The sequence below is a fragment of the Pseudophryne corroboree genome, chromosome 2 (assembly GCF_028390025.1).
Source record: "Pseudophryne corroboree isolate aPseCor3 chromosome 2, aPseCor3.hap2, whole genome shotgun sequence".
In the NCBI taxonomy this organism is placed as follows: Eukaryota; Metazoa; Chordata; class Amphibia; order Anura; family Myobatrachidae; genus Pseudophryne; species Pseudophryne corroboree.
In genome coordinates, this window is record NC_086445.1 from 79,752,344 (window position 1) to 79,773,713 (window position 21,370).

Sequence of the window (21,370 nt, forward strand, 5' to 3'; positions counted from 1 at the left end):
TGGCATCATTCTCTGTCCCTGTATACTGGCCCGATAAATACAATGCATTTCTGTTCTTAAGAGTTAAAGTGAGCATTATGACCTTATTTAAATTAAATATAAAAACTTAATTATCATATATTATAAAAGCCAAGTCTGCTCCTCAACTCTGTTATGTGCGCTGCCGGCCACTAGAGGCCACCACACGGACCAAATTATTTCTTTGTGTGCTAGAGGCTGACACAGTGCAGGGAGATGTTACAGCCTCCTACCCTGCTGCTGCTGCTAATATTAATAACAGTGATCTGACTGTTTCACACTTGCTGCATATGGGGGTAGGAGCAGATAGGGACTGGGTGATGGAGAGTGGGGTAGGAACAGATAGGGACTGGGGGATGGAGAGTGGGGTAGGAGCAGATAGGGACTGGGGGGTTCAGAGTGGGGTAAGAGCAGATAGGGACTGGGGGGTGGAGAATGAGGTAGGAGCAGATAGGGACTGGGAGGTGGAGAATGAGGTAGGAGCAGATAGGGACTGGGGGGTGGAGAGTGGGGTAGGAGCAGATAGGGACTGGGGGGTGGAGAATGAGGTAGGAGCAGATAGGGACTGAGGGGTGGATAATGGGGTAGGAGCAGATAGGGACTGGGGGGTGGAGAGTGGGGTAGGAGCAGATGGGGACCGGGGGGTTCAGAGTGGGGTAAGAGCAGATAGGGACTGGGGGGTGGAGAATGAGGTAGGAGCAGATAGGGACTGGGGGGTGGAGAGTGGGGTAGGAACAGATAGGGACTGGGGGGTGGGGGATAGGGTAGGAGCAGATAGGGTGTCACGATCCAGGTAATTCCTTATCAGTATTTACCTTCCAAATGCCAGCCAATCCCTGTTTCCCAGCTGGCATAAATATCCTGTTCCTAGGCTGGAAAGTGGTCAGTGCTTCAGTTGTCAAACCCAGTGATACAAGTCTCTCCTGCCTGTGGTTGTTCTGCTATTGTTCCAGGTATTCCAGCTCCTGAGTTCAGCTCCACGAGAGACCCGCACCTGCTACCATCTTGCGGTGCAGCCTGACTCTGCAGTGTCCCAGCATTACATCCTGTGACCGGCAGTTGCCCAACACCGGCTTCCAGCGTCCAGTGGTGCTCTGCCCTGCCAGTAACCATCGGTGTTTCGCCATCGATCCCAAGTCATCATCGGTGTTCCGTCATCGATCCCAAATCACCATCGGTGTTCCATCATCGATCCCAAAGTCATCATCGGTGTTCCATCATTGCTCTCAAGTCACCATCGATCTCAAGTCACCATCGGTGTTCCATCATCGATCTCAAATCACCATCAGTGTTCTAACATCGATCTACAGTCACCATCGGTGCTCTGTCATCGATCTCTAGCATCACCAGTGTTTCTGCATCTGACCTTCCATTACACTGGTATCTGACACCATTTCACAGCTCATCACCTGTGTCGGTTCTATCTGGCATTTCCTGGCAGTTCACAAGTGCTCACCTCATTTAGCACTTCATCAGCATCTCCAGCTTCCAGCGTGTCATTTGCTGAACATTTCCCACACATACCATGTATACAGTAGTTAGCTGTTTATCTGGACTTATCTCCAGGTCTTCCAAGACCATATAGTGCTAATCTCATGCTTCAATTCCATGTTGCTGAGCACCATTGTCTTCCTTAAACTGTGAACTGTGTTTAATAAACATTTCAAACTTTTACAAAGTTGTCGTGATCACGCCTTCGGGCATCCGTGGTAAAGGTTCCCTGCATGTCTAAGAACCCTGTACTGCCTCCCAGGTTCACATATACCTCAGCCCCTACAACTGAGGCTTCCCCTGGTCAGCACCAGCCCTCAGTTGTGACAGTGGGACTGGGGGGTGGAGAGTGGGGTAGGAGCAGATAGGGACTGGGGGTGGAGAGTGGGGTAGGAGCAGATAGGGACTGGGGGCTGGAGAGTGGGGTAAGAGCAGATAGGGACTGGGGGTGGAGAGTGGGGTAGGAGCAGATAGGGACTGGGGGGTGGAGAGTGGGGTAAGAGCAGATAGGTACTGGGGGTGGAGAGTGGGGTAGGAGCAGATAGGAACTGGGGGGGTGGAGAGTGGGGTAGGAGCCAATAGAGACTGGGGAGAAAGAAAGAGGGCAGGAGCAGATAGGGACTGAGGGGAGAGGTTGGGTTAGATAGGGACTGGGGAGAGTGGAGTGGTAGGGGCAGGTAGGGACAGTGGAGAAAGAGATGCAGATTTGTTCAATATAGTCACCTCTGTGTGACATGGACACACACTATATATATATATATATATATATATATATATATATATATGTATATATACACACACATACACACTCCCTATGTAAACTGCACCCCCCACCATATACTGCCCCTATATACACTACACCCACAACCAAATACTGCTCCTATATACACACTGCACCCCCATACCGCTCCATATAGTGCCCCGCTATATATAGGGCACCCCCTCCTCCATATACTGCTCCCGCTATATACTGCATACTCTGCACCCTCTTCTCTATATACTATGCTGCAACTCCAGGTTACTTGCCATCCCACAACTCGGTAACAATTAGCAGCAGTAACTAGGAAACAGATGCAGGAACCACCAGACAGTCCCGCAGCACTTTGAGCGGAGGCATTGGGAACACGTGTGTGTGTGGGGGGGGTGAATTGGTCTGGCAAGAAGAGGTGAAGACCCTGTATCGGAGGAGGAGGAGGGGCCAGTGCTGGGGCTGCAGATAACGCAGGTGAGGAGGCGGCAGATAACTGCCTCAGTTGATTTATATATATATATATATATATATATATATATATATATATACTTTGAGAATCAAAATATATATTAAATAAGTCTTTCCTGTAGTCTGTCTGTTATAGCACCCGAATTCCACAGGAAAACCTATGGATGGCAGCTCCATCCTTCGAAAGGCCACTAGGTGATAGTGGAAGGAATCTAGAAAAGGAAAATGAAGAACAGGCGCCTGATGGTGCAGTAATTTCAGATTTTGATTTCTGTCACAACAACACTCATATAGGTATTAAGCGTACCAGATGAGGAAATTTTAGCATGCACATCAAAAAACTGTTGTCTTCTATTGCTCACAGCCTGGGGAGTCGGAAAACTTCCAAGAAGACGACACGTCACGGTGAGTCTTAAATCATCCAAAGCTCAGAGTGTGGAGGAGTCAGCTCACAGCACAGGAGTTCTCAGTGCCTTCTCCTCCAGCTTCTGCTTCTTGGGCTGGGGCAGAAGAGCCACACACACTACTGAGCCTCATTTTGACTTGTTTTAAGGACATTACATCAAAGTTGGATCAGCCTGTAGTGTGTTTTTCCACTTTCATTTTGAGTGTGAATCCAAATCCAGATCTCCATGGGTTAATAAATTTGATTTCCATTGATAATTTTTGTGTAATTTTGTTGTCAGCACATTCAACTATGTAAAGAACAAAGTATTTAATAAGAATATTTCATTTATTCAGATCGAGGATGTGTTATTTTAGTGTTCCCTTTATTTTTTTGAGCAGTATATATATATATATATATATATATATATATATATACACATATACATATACACACACACATATACATACATACATACATACATACATACACTGTGCGCCGACGGAGGGGTAGGGTCCTGTGCTCACCCCGCACAGGCCATTCCGACACCCCTCCTGCCAGCTACTGGTAGCTACTGGTGTCCTGTACCCCTCAAAGTGGCCAGGAGCTATGCGGGGACTGGTGAGCTTACACGTGCCAGTTCTGGTGTATATAGTGCTGCATCATTATAGCCTGCCCATAGCAGATATACAGCATCTATATTTCTAAAAAGTTAACGCTGCACACACCAGTGACGTTTGGTGAGGTGAGGTGAGGCAGAGCCTTTCCTGTCATACTAACGTATACTAAAGAGCTATGACCATGTAAAGCAGGGGTGGGGAACCTAAGGCCTGCGGGGCGTATAAGGCCCGCAAAGCCGTTTGTTCTGGCCAACCCTCTTGTGTCAGCGAGACACGCCGCCGCTCAGTCCGGCGGTGGCGTGTCTCAGCTGTCAGGGGGCCAGGGCAGGGAGGAGAGCGCGGCTATGTCGGGCGGCGGCGGCATGTAGGATCTCAAACCAGACGCCGGTTCGTCCCTGCCGTATTTTTCACCTAGGCGAAAATCCGGCCCTGCTATTGATAGGGTGAATACCCATTCGCCCTAAAAATATCATAAAGCGAAGTTTGTTCGCCTAGGCGAAAAAAAATGGGCTAACTGCATACCACCAATATCTATTAATGCCAAATGATAGCTTTACTTGGACTTTAAGGACCTGATTCAGATCTGCGCACAATGGTTATGTTCACAGGGAGGATTCCTCAGACTCTGAAGTAGTTCTGACCTGATCATGCCGGTTTCGCTGTGTCCGGTTGAAAGGAGCGATCGCAGCGGTAGCCTCAGTAAAGCCTTCTACTGACTGCATTAACTTAATGGACTCTTGTACCCAGGGTAAGAGACCGAATAATAGGACTACAAATAGCTTTCTCAATCAAACCAGCTGCATGAGGAATGTTAATAGAAATGGCATTTACGCTGTACATCCGCCGTGTAAGACATTTGTCAGCAGCTATGTGACAGTACCAATCTGTCTCTGTATAATGTGTGCTCAAACATTGGACCTAGGGTTTCAATAGACTCAAATACTGAACAGTTATGTATAAAGTGAAGAAATAGATGTGATGGTCTTATGCAGAGCTGACCGCGAGCCAGCCGTAAATGCCCCTGCACTGCATGCACGGAACTAAATCTATATATCTGTGTATCGCACCTACCGGTCTGCTTGGTTGGGTATGGGTACCCATCGCCATCATCATTGCACACTTGCCCATACTAACTGCAAATGATATGTCTGACAACAGGCATATTAACGCTTATATTAGCTCTGTATAGCCCACAATTCCGTCGGCACACCATCACTGAACTTAGCCTACATGAGAACGCCCCATTACGCCCTTTCACTGACAACTCAATAGCATACAACTCTGCACCGCCCGTACTTGCATCCGCTCGGCTCCAAAGTATGGGCGGTACGGAAATGTGCAAGAAACGCTCTGTAAATGGGGGAGTATGTTCAGCTCTGCCTCAGACACAGAGTCATCTCCCATTTTCAGGAGGCTCCTGAAATTATCAAATTCAGATGTGACCTAATTACAGGCGTATCCGGTTGAGAGATCTACAGTAAAAGGATAGTCAATAGGTCGAGCCCAAATGGCCGACATGAAATAGATTAACAGGGTCAAAAAGTTGATAGTGCTTAAGGTCGACAGGTTCAAATATCGATATGACAATGGCCGACACAAGGTTTTTTTCTATACTTTTTCATCATTTACCATCCACGTGGATAACGATTGGGAATAGTAACCCAAAGTGTGAGGAGCGAAGTAAGCCCGCAAGGGTACACACTTCCACTAATTTGGCTCAGAACAGAACAAAAAAAACTTGCGTGGACCATTTTCATGTTAACCTTTTGTACCTGTTGACCTTTTCTACTCTCTACCTGTTCCATGTCAACCATTTGTGGTCGACCTATTGACCGTTTATCTTTTTACTGTAGATCTATTGAACCGCGCCATTACAGGCAAACTGCATTAAGCATTAGAACTGCAAATAATCCAGTATTTCTCCTGAGGAGCTAAGGGATGATGTAACATACAAGGGAGAGAACCTGTGCCTTGACAAAGACTCGTTAGGGATGAAACGCGTCGGCGGCAGCAGGTGAATGTAGTCTGTACCTCTGTGGAATACAGCACGTGGTGGAGGAGCGCCGAGATCCCGATATATATATATATCTACTGGCTCCCGATACGGTACCGATTGTGCTTCCTAGGTCCGGAGAGCAATCTGACAATCCTAAGCTCATTTGTCATAAGCCTGCTTGGAGGAGTAATATGTGTTGATGTGGTCTTTTTAAGGAACTTTCTGGAAATATTTATTTTTATCTATGAGGTGAAGCCACACCACACTGAGTATGGAAGTTGGCGGGACATTTGATATTACACATTAATCTTTACAGAAGCTTTACTGAGGGTACCCTGGATATTGTGTTAGAATTGAGCTACGTAATATGTGTCTCCTGTGACAGGAAACTTATACCTTTATAGCATTATTCAAGACTCTGAATACATATTTCACCAGTCAAATTATACGTGAGGAAACACTACCACTCATACAGATTACCCAGTGGTTTCTGAACATATTTTCTCAGGGCTGTAAAGCACACGATTATTCTTTAATATTGTTCTGGGAACAGCGGTTGAACTATTTAATGGTATCCAGATGATAGATCGACAATGTATTGGTCAAGAGGACAATGGTTGATAAAAAATTTTAGGGTTCTTCACGTTTCCTCAACATTTGCGTGATTTACTATCTACGTGGACATCTACTGGGAATAGTAAACTTGCCCATAGCGTGGCAAGGGCTCCAGCTGGCACTAAGGAACTTAGGGGAACATGTACTAAGCAGTGATAAAAGTGGAGAAGTTGCCAATGGCCACCAATCAGCTGCTCTGTATACTTTTATAGTATGCAAATTGTAAATGTTATGTTAATGCTGATTGGTTGCCATGGACAACTTCTCCACTGGCTCACTTCTCCACTTTTATCACTGCTTAGTACATCTCCACCTCAGGGATCTACTCACTAAGCCTTGGATGGAGATAAAGTAGCAGCCAATCAGTGTCTAACTGCCATGTCACAGGCTGGGTTTGAAAAATGACAAGTAGGAGCTGATTGGCTGGTACATTGTCTCTGTCCATTTCATCTCCATCCAAGGATTAGTACATAGACCCCTATTACCCTCTAGGAGATCTATCCTCTAGCAGTGGACACTGGTAATTATACCCTTCACTGGACTCGGCTATAGACCAAGGGTCCGACCTTTATGAACTTTCAAGCCTCTTATCAATAGGTGGCATCATAGGAATGGACACTTCTTTGAAATGCTTATTAATGCTTTTTTGATTTATATGTGTCATAGTTCATCCAGGGTGATTGTGGTACTTGACATCCAATTTTAATATTTATTGTCAAATGTTGCTTTTAATAGTGCCCAATATATTATAACATATAATAATAATAATTTTATTTATATAGTGCTCTTTTTTCAAAAAGACTCAAGGCACTTTAACAGATACATAGCATAATATAGTACAGAAAATAATTAAGTACAGAACAGCTTTTCATAAAATACAGAAGCATGGAGATACTAAAGGGACAATTATGGGAATGCATGAGTAAACAGGAAAGTCTTGAGTCTACTTTTGAAGGATTCTATAGTTGGGGCCTCTCGCACTGTGCGGGGAAGTGAGTTCCGTAGAGTCGGAGCCGCATGACTAAAAGCTCGACCCCCAGATGAATTACGGGAGATTCTAGGTACTGCTAAAAGTCCTTCATCTACAGATTGCAGTAATCAAGTGGGGCAGTATGGGGTCAGAAGCTGTTTCAGGTACCTTGGGCCCTGGTCATGTAATGCTTTGAAACTCAGTAAGCCAATCTTGAAGATGATTCGCCATCTTACAGGCAGCCAGTGAAGGGAGTAGAGGATGGGTGTTATGTGGCTAGAACGAGGCTGGTTGGCCTGGCAGCTGTGTTTTGCACCAGCTGTAAGCGGTGTAATTCTTTTGCTGAGAGACCAGTGTAGAGGGCATTACAGTAGTCTAATCGAGATGATACAAATGCATGTATGACTTTTGGCAGATCATCTGAGTGAATTAAGTGCTTGATTCTGGCTATGTTCCTCAGATGAAAGAATGAGGATTTGATTGTTGCTGATATCTGATGTTTAAGTGTCAAGCCACCATCCAGGACAACGCCAAGATTCCGCACACGATCAGTGGTTTGTAATTCTGAATCCCTGAGTGTAAGTCCAGTTGGTTGGCTATGCTGCAGTCTTGACCTTTGATGTTGCGGTCCTATCATAAGGACCACTGTTTTATCCGGGTTCAGTCGCAGCCAACTGGCGCTCATCCACTCCTGGAGCTCAGCTAGACAGTCATTTAGGGTTGCTATTGGGTTATCAGTGCCCAGAGCAAAGGATAAGTACAGTTGTGTATCATCTGCATAGCAGCGGTAGACCAGGCCATGGCGTCTGATTATTTCACCCAGCGGGAGCATGTATACTGCAAAAAGCATGGGGGATAGTATAGAATCTTGTGGGACACCACATGGCAATGGCACTGATAGTGATGAGTATACTCCAGACGATACTCTCTATGACCTGCCTGTGAGAAATGAGAACCAGATTAGGACTGTGCCATCCAGTCCACAAAAATGTATCAGTCGCTCTATCAGAAGCCCATGGTCCACGGACGGTATCAAATGTTGCAGAGAGATCCAGAAGGATGAATATTGAAGAGTCATATTTAACACACACACACACACACACCAAGGCTGTTTCAGTGCTATGTCTTCTCCTGAATCCTGATTGGAATGGATCATAAATATCATGGGTTGTCAGGCAGGTTTCCAGTTGCAACCACTTTCTCAATAAACTTTCCTAGGAAAGGAAGGTTTGATACCGGTCTGTAATTGGTCATGCAGTCGGGATCTAAATTAGGTTTTTTAAGAAGAGGTCTAACAATTGCTTCCTTTAGGGTTCAGGAAAATGCCCGTCTGCAAAGAGCATTGAATCATTTTTGCAAAGACAGGACCAATTATATTCATACAACCTATTAGAAGCTTGGTTGAGGTCGGGTCCAGATCACAGGTGGTGGGACGCAAAATCTGAACAATTTCAGCAGTGTCCTATTAAATATGGAAGTGTTATAAAGTATAAATTGTTCTATCTAGTTGATATTACTACCTAGCGTCACTATCTGTTTGTGTTTCCTCATTACATCAAAACCCACTTATTCCTATTCTGTCTTTTCTAAAGACGGAATATACGGGAATAACTACGTCGCGACCATAGTTTTCATTGTAACAATACTCAGTTACAGCTATAAGTTCTAAACTATACCTTAAGACGATTCATATCCATTCAAGGACCTTATTTCCTAAACTGTGGGCATCCAACACATGATGCCCCATACAGAGATTAGAATAAATCCAGTTAGAAAGCGAAATTTTTCTCTTTGGCTTAACCATGATAAACTGCAGGGTGCGGGCTAATATAAAATGAGCGGATAAGTTTAGAGTTGAGAGGGTGAGAGTGTCCCGGCTCCACACAACACTGCTGACTCATAGGCCTGGGTACAAAAAAATAGGAATTTACTTACCGATAATTCTATTTCTCGTAGTCCGTAGTGGATGCTGGGAACTCCGTAAGGACCATAGGGAATAGCGGCTCCGCAGGAGACTGGGCACAAAAGTAAAGCTTTAGGACTACCTGGTGTGCACTGGCTCCTCCCCCTATGACCCTCCTCCAAGCCTCAGTTAGGATACTGTGCCCGGACGAGCGTACACAATAAGGAAGGATTTATGAATCCCGGGTAAGACTCATACCAGCCACACCAATCACACCGTACAACCTGTGATCTGAACCCAGTTAACAGCATGACAACAGAGGAGCCTCTGGAAAGATGGCTCACAACAACAATAACCCGATTTAGTTAACAATAACTATGTACAAGTATTGCAGACAATCCGCACTTGGGATGGGCGCCCAGCATCCACTACGGACTACGAGAAATAGAATTATCGGTAAGTAAATTCCTATTTTCTCTGACGTCCTAGTGGATGCTGGGAACTCCGTAAGGACCATGGGGATTATACCAAAGCTCCCAAACGGGCGGGAGAGTGCGGATGACTCTGCAGCACCGAATGAGAGAACTCCAGGTCCTCCTCAGCCAGGGTATCAAATTTGTAGAATTTAGCAAACGTGTTTGCCCCTGACCAAGTAGCTGCTCGGCGAAGTTGTAAAGCCGAGACCCCTCGGGCAGCCGCCCAAGATGAGCCCACCTTCCTCGTGGAATGGGCTTTTACAGATTTTGGCTGTGGCAGGCCTGCCACAGAATGTGCAAGCTGAATTGTACTACAAATCCAACAAGCAATAGTCTGCTTAGAAGCAGGAGCACCCAGCTTGTTGGGTGCATACAGGATAAACAGCGAGTCAGATTTTCTGACTCTAGCCGTCCTGGAAACATATACCTTCAGGGCCCTGACTACGTCCAGCAACTTGGAGCCCTCCAAGTCCCTAGTAGCCGCAGGCACCACAATAGGCCGGCTCAGGTGAAACGCTGAAACCACCTTAGGGAGAAATTGAGGACGAGTCCTCAATTCTGCCCTGACCGTATGAAAAATCAGGTAAGGGCTTTTACAGGATAAAGCCGCCAATTTGACACTCGCCTGGCCGAAGCCAAGGCCAACAGCATGACCACTTTCCATGTGAGATATTTCAAATCCACAGATTTAAGCGGTTCAAACCAATGTGATTTTAGGAACCCCAAAACTACATTGAGATCCCAAGGTGCCACTGGAGGCACAAAAGGAGGCTGTATATGCAGCACCCCCTTGACAAACGTCTGAACTTCAGGAACTGAAGCCAGTTCTTTCTGGAAGAAAATCGACAGGGTCGAAATCTGAACCTTAATGGATCCTAATTTTAGGCCCATAGACACTCCTGTGTGCAGGAAATGCAGGAATCGACCCAGTTGAAATTCCTCTGTAGGGGCCTTCCTGGCCTCGCACCACGCAACATATTTACGCCAAATGCGGTGATAATGTTTTGCGGTTACATCCTTCCTGGCTTTGATCAGGGTAGGGATGACTTCATCCGGAATGCCTTTTTCCTTCAGGATCCGGCGTTCAACCGCCATGCCGTCAAACGCAGCCGCGGTAAGTTTTGGAACAGACAGGGTCCTTGCTGGAGCAGGTCCCTTCTTAGAGGTAGAGGCCACGGGTCCTCTGTGAGCATCTCTTGAAGTTCCGGGTACCAAGTCCTTCTTGGCCAATCCGGAGCCACGAGTATAGTTCTTACTCCTCTCCGTCTTATAATTCTCAGTACCTTGGGTATGAGAGGCAGAGGAGGGAACACATACACTGACTGGTACACCCACGGTGTTACCAGAGCGTCCACAGCTATTGCCTGAGGGTCCCTTGACCTGGCGCAATACCTGTCCAGTTTTTTGTTGAGGCGGGACGCCATCATGTCCACCTTTGGTTTTTCCCAACGGTTCACAATCATGTGGAAGACTTCTGGGTGAAGTCCCCACTCTCCCGGGTGGAGGTCGTTCCTTCTGAGGAAGTCTGCTTCCCAGTTGTCCACTCCCGGAATGAACACTGCTGACAGTGCTATCACATGATTTTCCGCCCAGCGAAGAATCCTTGCAGCTTCTGCCATTGCCCTCCTGCTTCTTGTGCCGCCCTGTCTGTTTACGTGGGCGACTGCCGTGATGTTGTCTGACTGGATCAGCACCGGCTGACCTTGAAGCAGAGGTTTTTGCTAGGCTTAAAGCATTGTAAATGGCCCTTAGCTCCAGGATATTTATGTGAAGTGATGTCTCCAGGCTTGACCACAAGCCCTGGAAATTCCTTCCCTGTGTGACTGCTCCCCAGCCTCGCAGGCTGGCATCCGTGGTCACCAGGACCCAGTCTTGAATGCCGAATCTGCGGCCCTCTAGAAGATGAGCACTCTGCAACCACCACAGGAGAGACACCCTTGTCTTTGGTGACAGGGTTATCCGCTGATGCATCTGAAGATGCGATCCGGACCATTTGTCTAGCAGGTCCCACTGGAAAGTTCTTGCGTGGAATCTGCCGAATGGAATTGCTTCGTAGGAAGCCACCATTTTTTCCCAGGACCCTTGTGCATAGATGCACTGACACATGGCCTGGTTTTAGGAGGTTTCTGACTAGTTCGGATAACTCCCTGGCTTTCTCCTCCGGGAGAAACACCTTTTTCTGGACTGTGTCCAGGATCATTCCTAGGAATAGAAGACGTGTCGTCGGGATCAGCTGCGACTTTGGAATATTGAGAATCCAACCGTGCTGCCGCAACACTACTTGAGATAGTGCTACCCCGACTACCAACTGTTCCCTGGATCTTGCCCTTATCAGGAGATCGTCCAAGTAAGGGATAAATAAAACTCCCTTCCTTCGAAGGAGTATCATCATTTCGGCCATTACTTTGGTAAAGACCCGGGGTGCCGTGGACAAACCAAACGGCAGCGTCTGAAACTGATAGTGACAGTTCTGTACCACAAACCTGAGGTACCCTTGGTGAGAAGGGTAAATTGGGACATGGAGGTAAGCATCCTTGATGTCCAAAGACACCATATAATCCCCTTCTTCCAGGTTCGCAATCACCGCTCTGAGTGACTCCATCTTGAATTTGAACCTTTGTATGTAAGTGTTCAAGGATTTCAGATTTAAAATAGGTCTCACCGAGCCGTCCCGCTTCGGTACCACAAACAGCGTGGACTAATACCCCTTTCCCTGTTGCAGGAGGGGTACCGTGATTATCACCTGCTGGGAATACAGCTTGCGAATGGCTTCCAATACCGCCTCCCTGTCGGAGGGAGACGTCGGTAAAGCAGACTTTAGGAAACGGCGAGGGGGAGACGTCTCGAATTCCAATTTGTACCCCTGAGATACCACCTGAAGGATCCAGGGGTCCACCTGTGAGTGAGCCCACTGCACGCTGAAATTCTTGAGACGGGCCCCCACCGTGCCTGAGTCCTCTTCTGGCAGAAATGGACAGCGCACTTACTCTTGATGCCAGTCGGCAAATATCCCTCTGTGCATCACGCATATATAGAAATGCATCTTTTAAATGCTCTATAGTCAGTAATATACTGTCCCTATCTAGGGTATCAATATTTTCAGACAGGGAATCCGACCACGCCACCCCAGCACTGCACATCCAGGCTGAGGCGATTGCTGGTCGCAGTATAACACCCGTGTGAGTGTATATACATTTTAGGATATTCTCCTGCTTTCTGTCAGCAGGTTCCTTAAGGGCGGCCGTATCAGGAGACGGTAGTGCCACCTGTTTAGACAAACGTGTGAGCGCTTTATCCACCCTAGGGGGTGTTTCCCAACGTGCCCTATCCTCTGGCGGGAAGGGGTATGATGCTAATAACCTTTTAGGAATAATCAGTTTTTTATCGGGGAAAACCCACGCTTCATCACACACTTCATTTAATTCCTCAGATGCAGGAAAAACTACAGGCAGTTTTTTCTCACCAAACATAATACCCTTTTTAGTGGTACTTGTATTATCAGAAATATGTAAAACATTTTTCATAGCCTCAATCATGTAACGTGTGGCCCTACTGGAAGTCACATTCGTCTCTTCATCGTCGACACTGGAGTCAGTATCCGTGTCGGCGTCTGTATCTGCCATCTGAGGTAACGGGCGTTTTAGAGCCCCTGATGGCTTTTGAGACGCCTGGACAGGCACAAGCTGAGTAGCCGGCTGTCTCATGTCATCATTTTTGTCACGTAATTCCTTCCATAAGCTCAGCCACTCAGGTGTCGACTCCCTAGGGAGTGACAACTCCATTACAGGCAATTGCTCCGCCTCCACACCATTTTCCTCCTCATACATGTCGACACAATCGTACCGACACACAGCACACACACAGGGAATGCTCTGATAGAGGACAGGACCCCACTAGCCCTTTGGGGAGACAGAGGGAGAGTATGCCAGCACACACCAGAGCGCTATATATATACAGGGATAACCTTATAGAAGTGTTTTTCCCCTAATAGCTGCTGTTTTATTAATACTGCGCCTAATTAGTGCCCCCCTCTCTTATTTAACCCTTTCTGTAGTGTAGTAACTGCAGGGGAGAGCCAGGGAGCTTCCCTCCAACGGAGCTGTGAGGAAAAATGGCGCCAGTGTGCTGAGGAGATAGGCTCCGCCCCTTTTTCGCAGACTTTTCTCCCGCAATTTTATGGATTCTGGCAGGGGTTAAAATACATCCATATAGCCCTGGGGGTTATATGTGGTGTATTTTCGCCAGCCAAGGTGTTTACATTGCTGCTCAGGGCGCCCCCCCCTAGCGCCCTGCACCCTCAGTGACCGAAGTGTGCCTGAGTAACAATGGCGCACAGCTGCAGTGCTGTGCGCTACCTTGTTGAAGACTGATGTCTTCTGCCGCCGATTTTTCCGGACCTCTTCTTGCTTCTGGCTCTGTAAGGGGGCCGGCGGCGCGGCTCTGGGACCGGACTCCGAGGCTGGGCCTGTGTTTGGTCCCTCTGGAGCTAATGGTGTCCAGTAGCCTAAGAAGCCCAAGCTGGCTGCAAGCAGGCAGGTTCGCTTCTTCTCCCCTTAGTCCCTCGATGCAGTGAGCCTGTTGCCAGCAGGTCTCACTGAAAATAAAAAACCTAAAACTAAACTTTTTCTAAGAAACTCAGGAGAGCCTCCTAGAATGCACCCTTCTCGGCCGGGCACAAAAATCTAACTGAGGCTTGGAGGAGGGTCATAGGGGGAGGAGCCAGTGCACACCAGGTAGTCCTAAAGCTTTACTTTTGTGCCCAGTCTCCTGCGGAGCCGCTATTCCCCATGGTCCTTACGGAGTTCCCAGCATCCACTAGGACGTCAGAGAAAATGCGAGTACATGGTCAAATCGGGCCACAAGGGGGGCGAGTTCCGCAGGCGTTGCTGTAGTTTCTATGAGTCTACAACAGCAACTCATCCCCCTCGCAGGTAACTGAATTGACTCCCGGGAGAATAATGCAACATAGTGCGAGAACCAGGAAGCCCGGGACTTAGTCCTAATTGTCACGTATTTTTAAAGCGGCAATCAGGTACACAGCAAAACAAGGTTGGTTTTGCGGTATAATTGATTGCCACTTTAAAAATATGTGAGAACTCGGACGAAGTCCCGCACTCTATTACTTTCCCTCCCCATAATATAGGACAATAATAATGAAAAGGAAATACTATACAAAAGACGACCAGTGAAAACCGTGACTGACATAAACTAGTACATTGAGAAACTGGAAGTTAAAGAAAGGAAACATTTTTATTTTTTTTACCAGAAATAAATAGTATTTCGGAACATGGACTATCAAATGCCATACATAAAAATAAAACATGTTCTAACTGTGCTTTTAAAATGTCATTTTCTTATTGTATAACCAGCGACGGCAGACTAATATACAAGGGTGCCAATGAATTAGAAGATACAGTATGTTACAGTGCATTAAAACCTCATTACTGTATATGGATAATGACGCTCACCTATTCAATAGCCACTTGCGTCCTATGAGCATTTAGGCTCTACGGTTCCTTTGTTCCCGGTGTCTCCAGCATGACAATTACAATGAAAAGGAAGAAAGCACAATAGTGCCTGAAACTGGTCTATTACATGTGAGGCTATTACAGGGAATTACGCCGCACTTACTTCGTGGTCCTTGGCCAGACTCAGGATCTCATTGAAAGTCACAAAGCTATCATTTCCACGCACCGCATCCTTCTCCATATAGCCCAGGTGGATGTCGGTCGCCACTAGGATCTTGAACGTGTCCTCATCGTCGCTGTATTGTAGCGGAGACAGGAAAGAGGGAAGATGGTTGAACTGCAGTCAGCACGGGGCTTGTACTTCAAAGCGCTTGTATTCGTTTTAAAACACAAAAGACAAAGCTCTTACTACATAATGTAGCACACCATAAAGCTTTACACAATACGAATTCATATAAAACTGCAGTAGCACATACGCAGAGCGGGTAACTAGTGGGGCCAGCAAAAGTTCCATTTGGCTCTTGGCTCCCACTCGCTGTCCACCGTGTTCTGCTACTAAGGATGTCCTAGTGCAGTAAGGTGGGTCCAACAGCTGACAGTATTAATTAGTGCCAATTCACATGCCTATAGTTATGTCACATCTTTTGTCATTATTGGCTAACCCCTGAAAATGTTGCTTGGGGTTCCTTACCCATTATAAATGGAATTGAACAAGGTTCAGAGTATTTTCCATGATCAATTTTCATCTTTCATTCACCACTGTGTCCTAGTGCAGGCGATGGTACCGCCTGTAGCCAATCTGATCGCTGGAATGTTCTCTGCAGCACAGAGTATTTTAGGAGGGGAGTGTGAAGATTTTGTTGGAGGCTGTCTCCTTGGCCAGTCATGTGATTGCATTCATGGAAACAGGACTACTTGTGACAGGGGTAATATAATGACAAAATGAAAGAAAATAGGATTTTAATTACCTACCGGTAAATCCTTTTCTCGTAGTCCGTAGAGGATGCTGGGGTCCACATTAGTACCATGAGGTATAGACGGGTCCACTAGGAGCCACTGGCACTTTAAGAGTTTAATAGTGTGGCCTGGTTTCTCGCTCTATGCCCCTCCTACCAGACTCAGTTTAGAAACTGTGCCCGAGGAGACGGTCAACTTCGAGAGAAGGATTATACATAGATAGTGGCGAGATTCACACCAGCTCACACAAACAAGGTAAACCAAGCTATCTAAGCTTGAAAACTCAGCAACAGCTGAATAACATTACCGAACCAAGTAATAATAAGAATTTACTTACCGATAATTCTATTTCTCGTAGTCCGTAGTGGATGCTGGGGACTCCGTCAGGACCATGGGGAATAGCGGCTCCGCAGGAGACAGGGCACAATAATAAAAGCTTTAGGATCAGGTGGTGTGCACTGGCTCCTCCCCCTATGACCCTCCTCCAAGCCTCAGTTAGGATACTGTGCCCGGACGAGCGTACACAATAAGGAAGGATTTTGAATCCCGGGTAAGACTCATACCAGCCACACCAATCACACTGTACAACCTGTGATCTGAACCCAGTTAACAGCATGATAACAGCGGAGCCTCTGAAAAGATGGCTCACAACAATAATAACCCGATTTTTGTAACAATAACTATGTACAAGTATTGCAGACAATCCGCACTTGGGATGGGCGCCCAGCATCCACTACGGACTACGAGAAATAGAATTATCGGTAAGTAAATTCTTATTTTCTCTGACGTCCTAAGTGGATGCTGGGGACTCCGTCAGGACCATGGGGATTATACCAAAGCTCCCAAACGGGCGGGAGAGTGCGGATGACTCTGCAGCACCGAATGAGAGAACTCCAGGTCCTCCTCAGCCAGGGTGTGCCCCTGACCAAGTAGCAGCTCGGCAAAGTTGTAAAGCCGAGACCCCGCGGGCAGCCGCCCAAGATGAGCCAACCTTCCTTGTGGAATGGGCATTTACATATTTTGGCAGTGGCAGGCCTGCCACAGAATGTGCAAGCTGAATTGTACTACACATCCAACTAGCAATCGTCTGCTTAGAAGCAAGAGCACCCAGTTTTTTGGGTGCCTACAGGATAACAGCAAGTCAGTTTTCCTGACTCCAGCCGTCCTGGAAACCTATATTTTCAGGGCCCTGAAAACATCTAGCAACTTGGAGTCCTCCAAGTCCCTAGTAGCCGCAGGTACCACAATAAGCTGGTGCAGGTGAAACGCTGACACCACCTTAGGGAGAAACTGGGGACGAGTCCGCAGCTCTGCCCTGTCCGAATGGACAATCAGATATGAGCTTTGTGAGACAAAGCCGCCAATTCTGACACTCGCCTGGCCGAGGCCAGGGCCAACAGCATGGTCACTTTCCATGTGAGATATTTCAAATCCACAGATTTGAGCGGTTTAAACCAATGTGATTTGAGGAATCCCAGAACTACGTTGAGATCCCACAGTGCCACTGGAGGCACAAAAGGGGGTTGTATATGCAGTACTCCCTTGACAAACTTCTGGACTTCAGGAACTGAAGCCAATTTTTTCTGGAAGAAAATTGACAGGGCCGAAATTTGAACCTTAATGGACCCCAATTTGAAGCCCATAGACACTCCTGTTTGCAGGAAATGCAGGAATCGACCGAGTTGAAATTTCTTCGTGGGGCCTTCCTGGCCTCACACCACGCAACATATTTTCGCCACATGTGGTGATAATGTTGTGCGGTCACCTCCTTCCTGGCTTTGACCAGGGTTGGAATTACCTCTTCCGGAATGCCTTTTTCCCTTAGGATCCGGCGTTCCACCGCCATGCCGTCAAACGCAGCCGCGGTAAGTCTTGGAACAGACATGGTACTTGCTGAAGCAAGTCCCTTCTTAGCGGCAGAGGCCATGAGTCCTCTGTGAGCATTTCTTGAAGTTCCGGGTACCAAGTCCTTCTTGGCCAATCCGGAGCCACGAGTATAGTTCTTACTCCTCTACGTCTTATAATTCTCAGTACCTTGGGTATGAGAAGCAGAGGAGGGAACACATACACCGACTGGTACACCCACGGTGTTACCAGAACGTCCACAGCTATTGCCTGAGGGTCTCTTGACCTGGCGCAATACCTGTCCAGATTTTTTTTTGTTCAGGCGGGACGCCATCATGTCCACCTTTGGTCTTTCCCAACGGTTCACAATCATGTGGAAGACTTCCCGATGAAGTCCCCACTCTCCCGGGTGGAGGTCGTGCCTGCTGAGGAAGTCTGCTTCCCAGTTGTCCACTCCCGGAATGAACACTGCTGACAGTGTTATCACATGATTTTCCGCCCAGCGAAGAATCCTTGCAGTTTCTGCCATTGCCCTCCTGCTTCTTGTGCCGCCCTGTCTGTTTACGTGGGCGACTGCCGTGATGTTGTCCCACTGGATCAATACCGGCTGACCTTGAAGCAGAGGTCTTGCTAAGCTTAGAGCATTGTAAATTGCCCTTAGCTCCAGTATATTTATGTGGAGAGAAGTCTCCAGACTATATCACACTCCCTGGAAATTCCTTCCCTGTGTGACTGCTCCCCAGCCTCTCAGGCTGGCATCCGTGGTCACCAGGACCCAGTCCTGAATGCCGAATCTGCGGCCCTTTAATAGATGAGCACTCTGCAGCCACCGCAGAAGAAACACCCTTGTCCTTGGAGACAGGGTTATCCGCTGATGCATCTGAAGATGCGATCCGGACCATTTTTCCAGCAGATCCCACTGAAAAGTTCTTGCGTGAAATCTGCCGAATGGAATCGCTTCGTAAGAAGCCACCATTTTTCCCAGGACCCTTGTGCAATGATGCACTGACACTTTTCCTGGTTTTAGGAGGTTCCTGACTAGCTCGGATAACTCCCTGGCTTTCTTCTCCGGGAGAAACACCCTTTTCTGGACTGTGTCCAGAATCATCCCTAGGAACAGCAGACGTGTCGTCGGAAACAGCTGCGATTTTGGAATATTTAGAATCCACCCGTGCTGTCGTAGAACTACTTGAGATAGTGCTACTCCGACCTCCAACTGTTCTCTGGACCTTGCCCTTATCAGGAGATCGTCCATTTTCTTTGAAGAAGAATCATCATTTCGGCCATTACCTTGGTAAAGACCCGGGGTGCCGTGGACAATCCAAACGGCAGCGTCTGAAACTGATAGTGACAGTTCTGTACCACGAACCTGAGGTACCCTTGGTGAGAAGGGCAAATTTGGACATGGAGGTAAGCATCCCTGATGTCCAGGGACACCATATAGTCCCCTTCTTCCTGGTTCGCTATCACTGCTCTGAGTGACTCCATCTTGATTTGAACCTTTGTATGTAAGTGTTCAAATATTTCAGATTTAGAATAGGTCTCACCGAGCCGTCTGGCTTCAGTACCACAATATAGTGTGGAATAATACCCCTTTCCTTGTTGTAGGAGGGGTACTTTGATTATCACCTGCTGGGAATACAGCTTGTGAATTGTTTCCAATACTGCCTCCCTGTCGGAGGGAGACGTTGGTAAAGCAGACTTCAGGAACCTGCGAGGGGGAGACGTCTCGAATTTCCAATCTGTACCCCTGGGATACTACTTGTAGGCTCCAGGGGTCCACTTGCGAGTGAGCCCACTGCGTGCTGAAACTCTTGAGACGACCCCCCACCGCACCTGAGTCCGCTTGTACGGCCCCAGCGTCATGCTGAGGACTTGGTAGAAGCGGTGGAGGGCTTCTGTTCCTGGGAATGGGCTGCCTGCTGCAGTCTTCTTCCCTTTCCTCTATCCCTGGGCAGATATGACTGGCCTTTTGCCCGCTTGCCCTTATGGGGACGAAAGGACTGAGGCTGAAAATAAGAATTTACTTACCGATAATTCTATTTCTCATAGTCCGTAGTGGGTGCTGGGACTCCGTCAGGACCATGGGGAATAGCGGGCTCCGCAGGAGACAGGGCACATCTAAAAAAGCTTTTAGGTCACATGGTGCGTACTGGCTCCTCCCCCTATGACCCTCCTCCAAGCCTCAGTTAGGTACTGTGCCCGGACGAGCGTACACAATAAGGAAGGATCTTGAATCCCGGGTAAGACTCATACCAGCCACACCAATCACACCGTACAACTTGTGATCTGAACCCAGTTAACAGTATGATAACACAAACGAAGTAGCCTCTGAACAGATGGCTCACAACAACAGTAATAACCCGATGTTTGTAACAATAACTATGTACAAGCATTGCAGACAATCCGCACTTGGGATGGGCGCCCAGCATCCACTACGGACTATGAGAAATAGAATTATCGGTAAGTAAATTCTTATTTTCTCTAACGTCCTAGTGGATGCTGGGACTCCGTCAGGACCATGGGGATTATACCAAAGCTCCCAAACGGGCGGGAGAGTGCGGATGACTCTGCAGCACCGAATGAGAGAACTCCAGGTCCTCTTTAGCCAGAGTATCAAATTTGTAAAATTTTACAAACGTGTTCTCCCCTGACCACGTAGCTGCTCGGCAAAGTTGTAATGCCGAGACTCCTCGGGCAGCCGCCCAGGATGAGCCCACTTTCCTTGTGGAATGGGCCTTTACAGATTTAGGCTGTGGCAGGCCTGCCACAGAATGTGCAAGTTGGATTGTACTACATATCCAACGTGCAATCGTCTGTTTAGACGCAGGAGCACCCAACTTGTTGGGTGCATACAATGTAAACAACGAGTCAGATTTTCTGACTCCAGCTGTCCTTGAAATATATATTTTTAATGCTCTGACAACGTCCAGTAACTTGGAGTCCTCCAAGTCGCTAGTAGCCGCAGGCACCACAATAGGCTGGTTCAAGTGAAATGCCGAAACCACCTTAGGGAGAAATTGAGGACGTGTCCTCAATTCTGCCCTGTCCGAATGGAATATCAGATATGGGCTTTTGTATGACAAAGCTGCCAACTCCGAAACTCTCCTGGCTGAAGCCAGGGCCAACAGCATGGTTACCTTCCATGTAAGGTATTTTAAATCTACCGATTTTAAAGGCTCAAACCAATGAGATTTGAGAAAATTTAGAACCACGTTCAAATCCCACGGTGCCACTGGAGGCACTATTGGGGGTTGTATATGTAGTACACCTTTGACAAAAGTTTGTACTTCAGGCACTGACGCCAATTCCTTCTGGAAGAAAATTGATAAGGCCGAAATTTGAACTTTAATGGACCCCAATTTGAGGCCCATAGACAATCCTGCTTGCAGGAAATGTAAGAATCG

General features: G+C 47.3%; 1 protein-coding gene across 2 annotated transcripts in view; it reads right to left on the reverse strand.

The window, feature by feature from the left end:
- The window catches only part of MRE11 (MRE11 homolog, double strand break repair nuclease), a 605,744-nt gene that overhangs the window by 548,578 nt on the left and 35,796 nt on the right, over positions 1–21,370 (reverse strand). For both annotated transcript variants that reach the window (XM_063951452.1, XM_063951453.1), the window contains exon 3: positions 15,325–15,457. In XM_063951452.1, the coding sequence (XP_063807522.1) occupies positions 15,325–15,457 (133 nt within the window). The remainder of the gene's footprint in view (positions 1–15,324; positions 15,458–21,370) is intronic.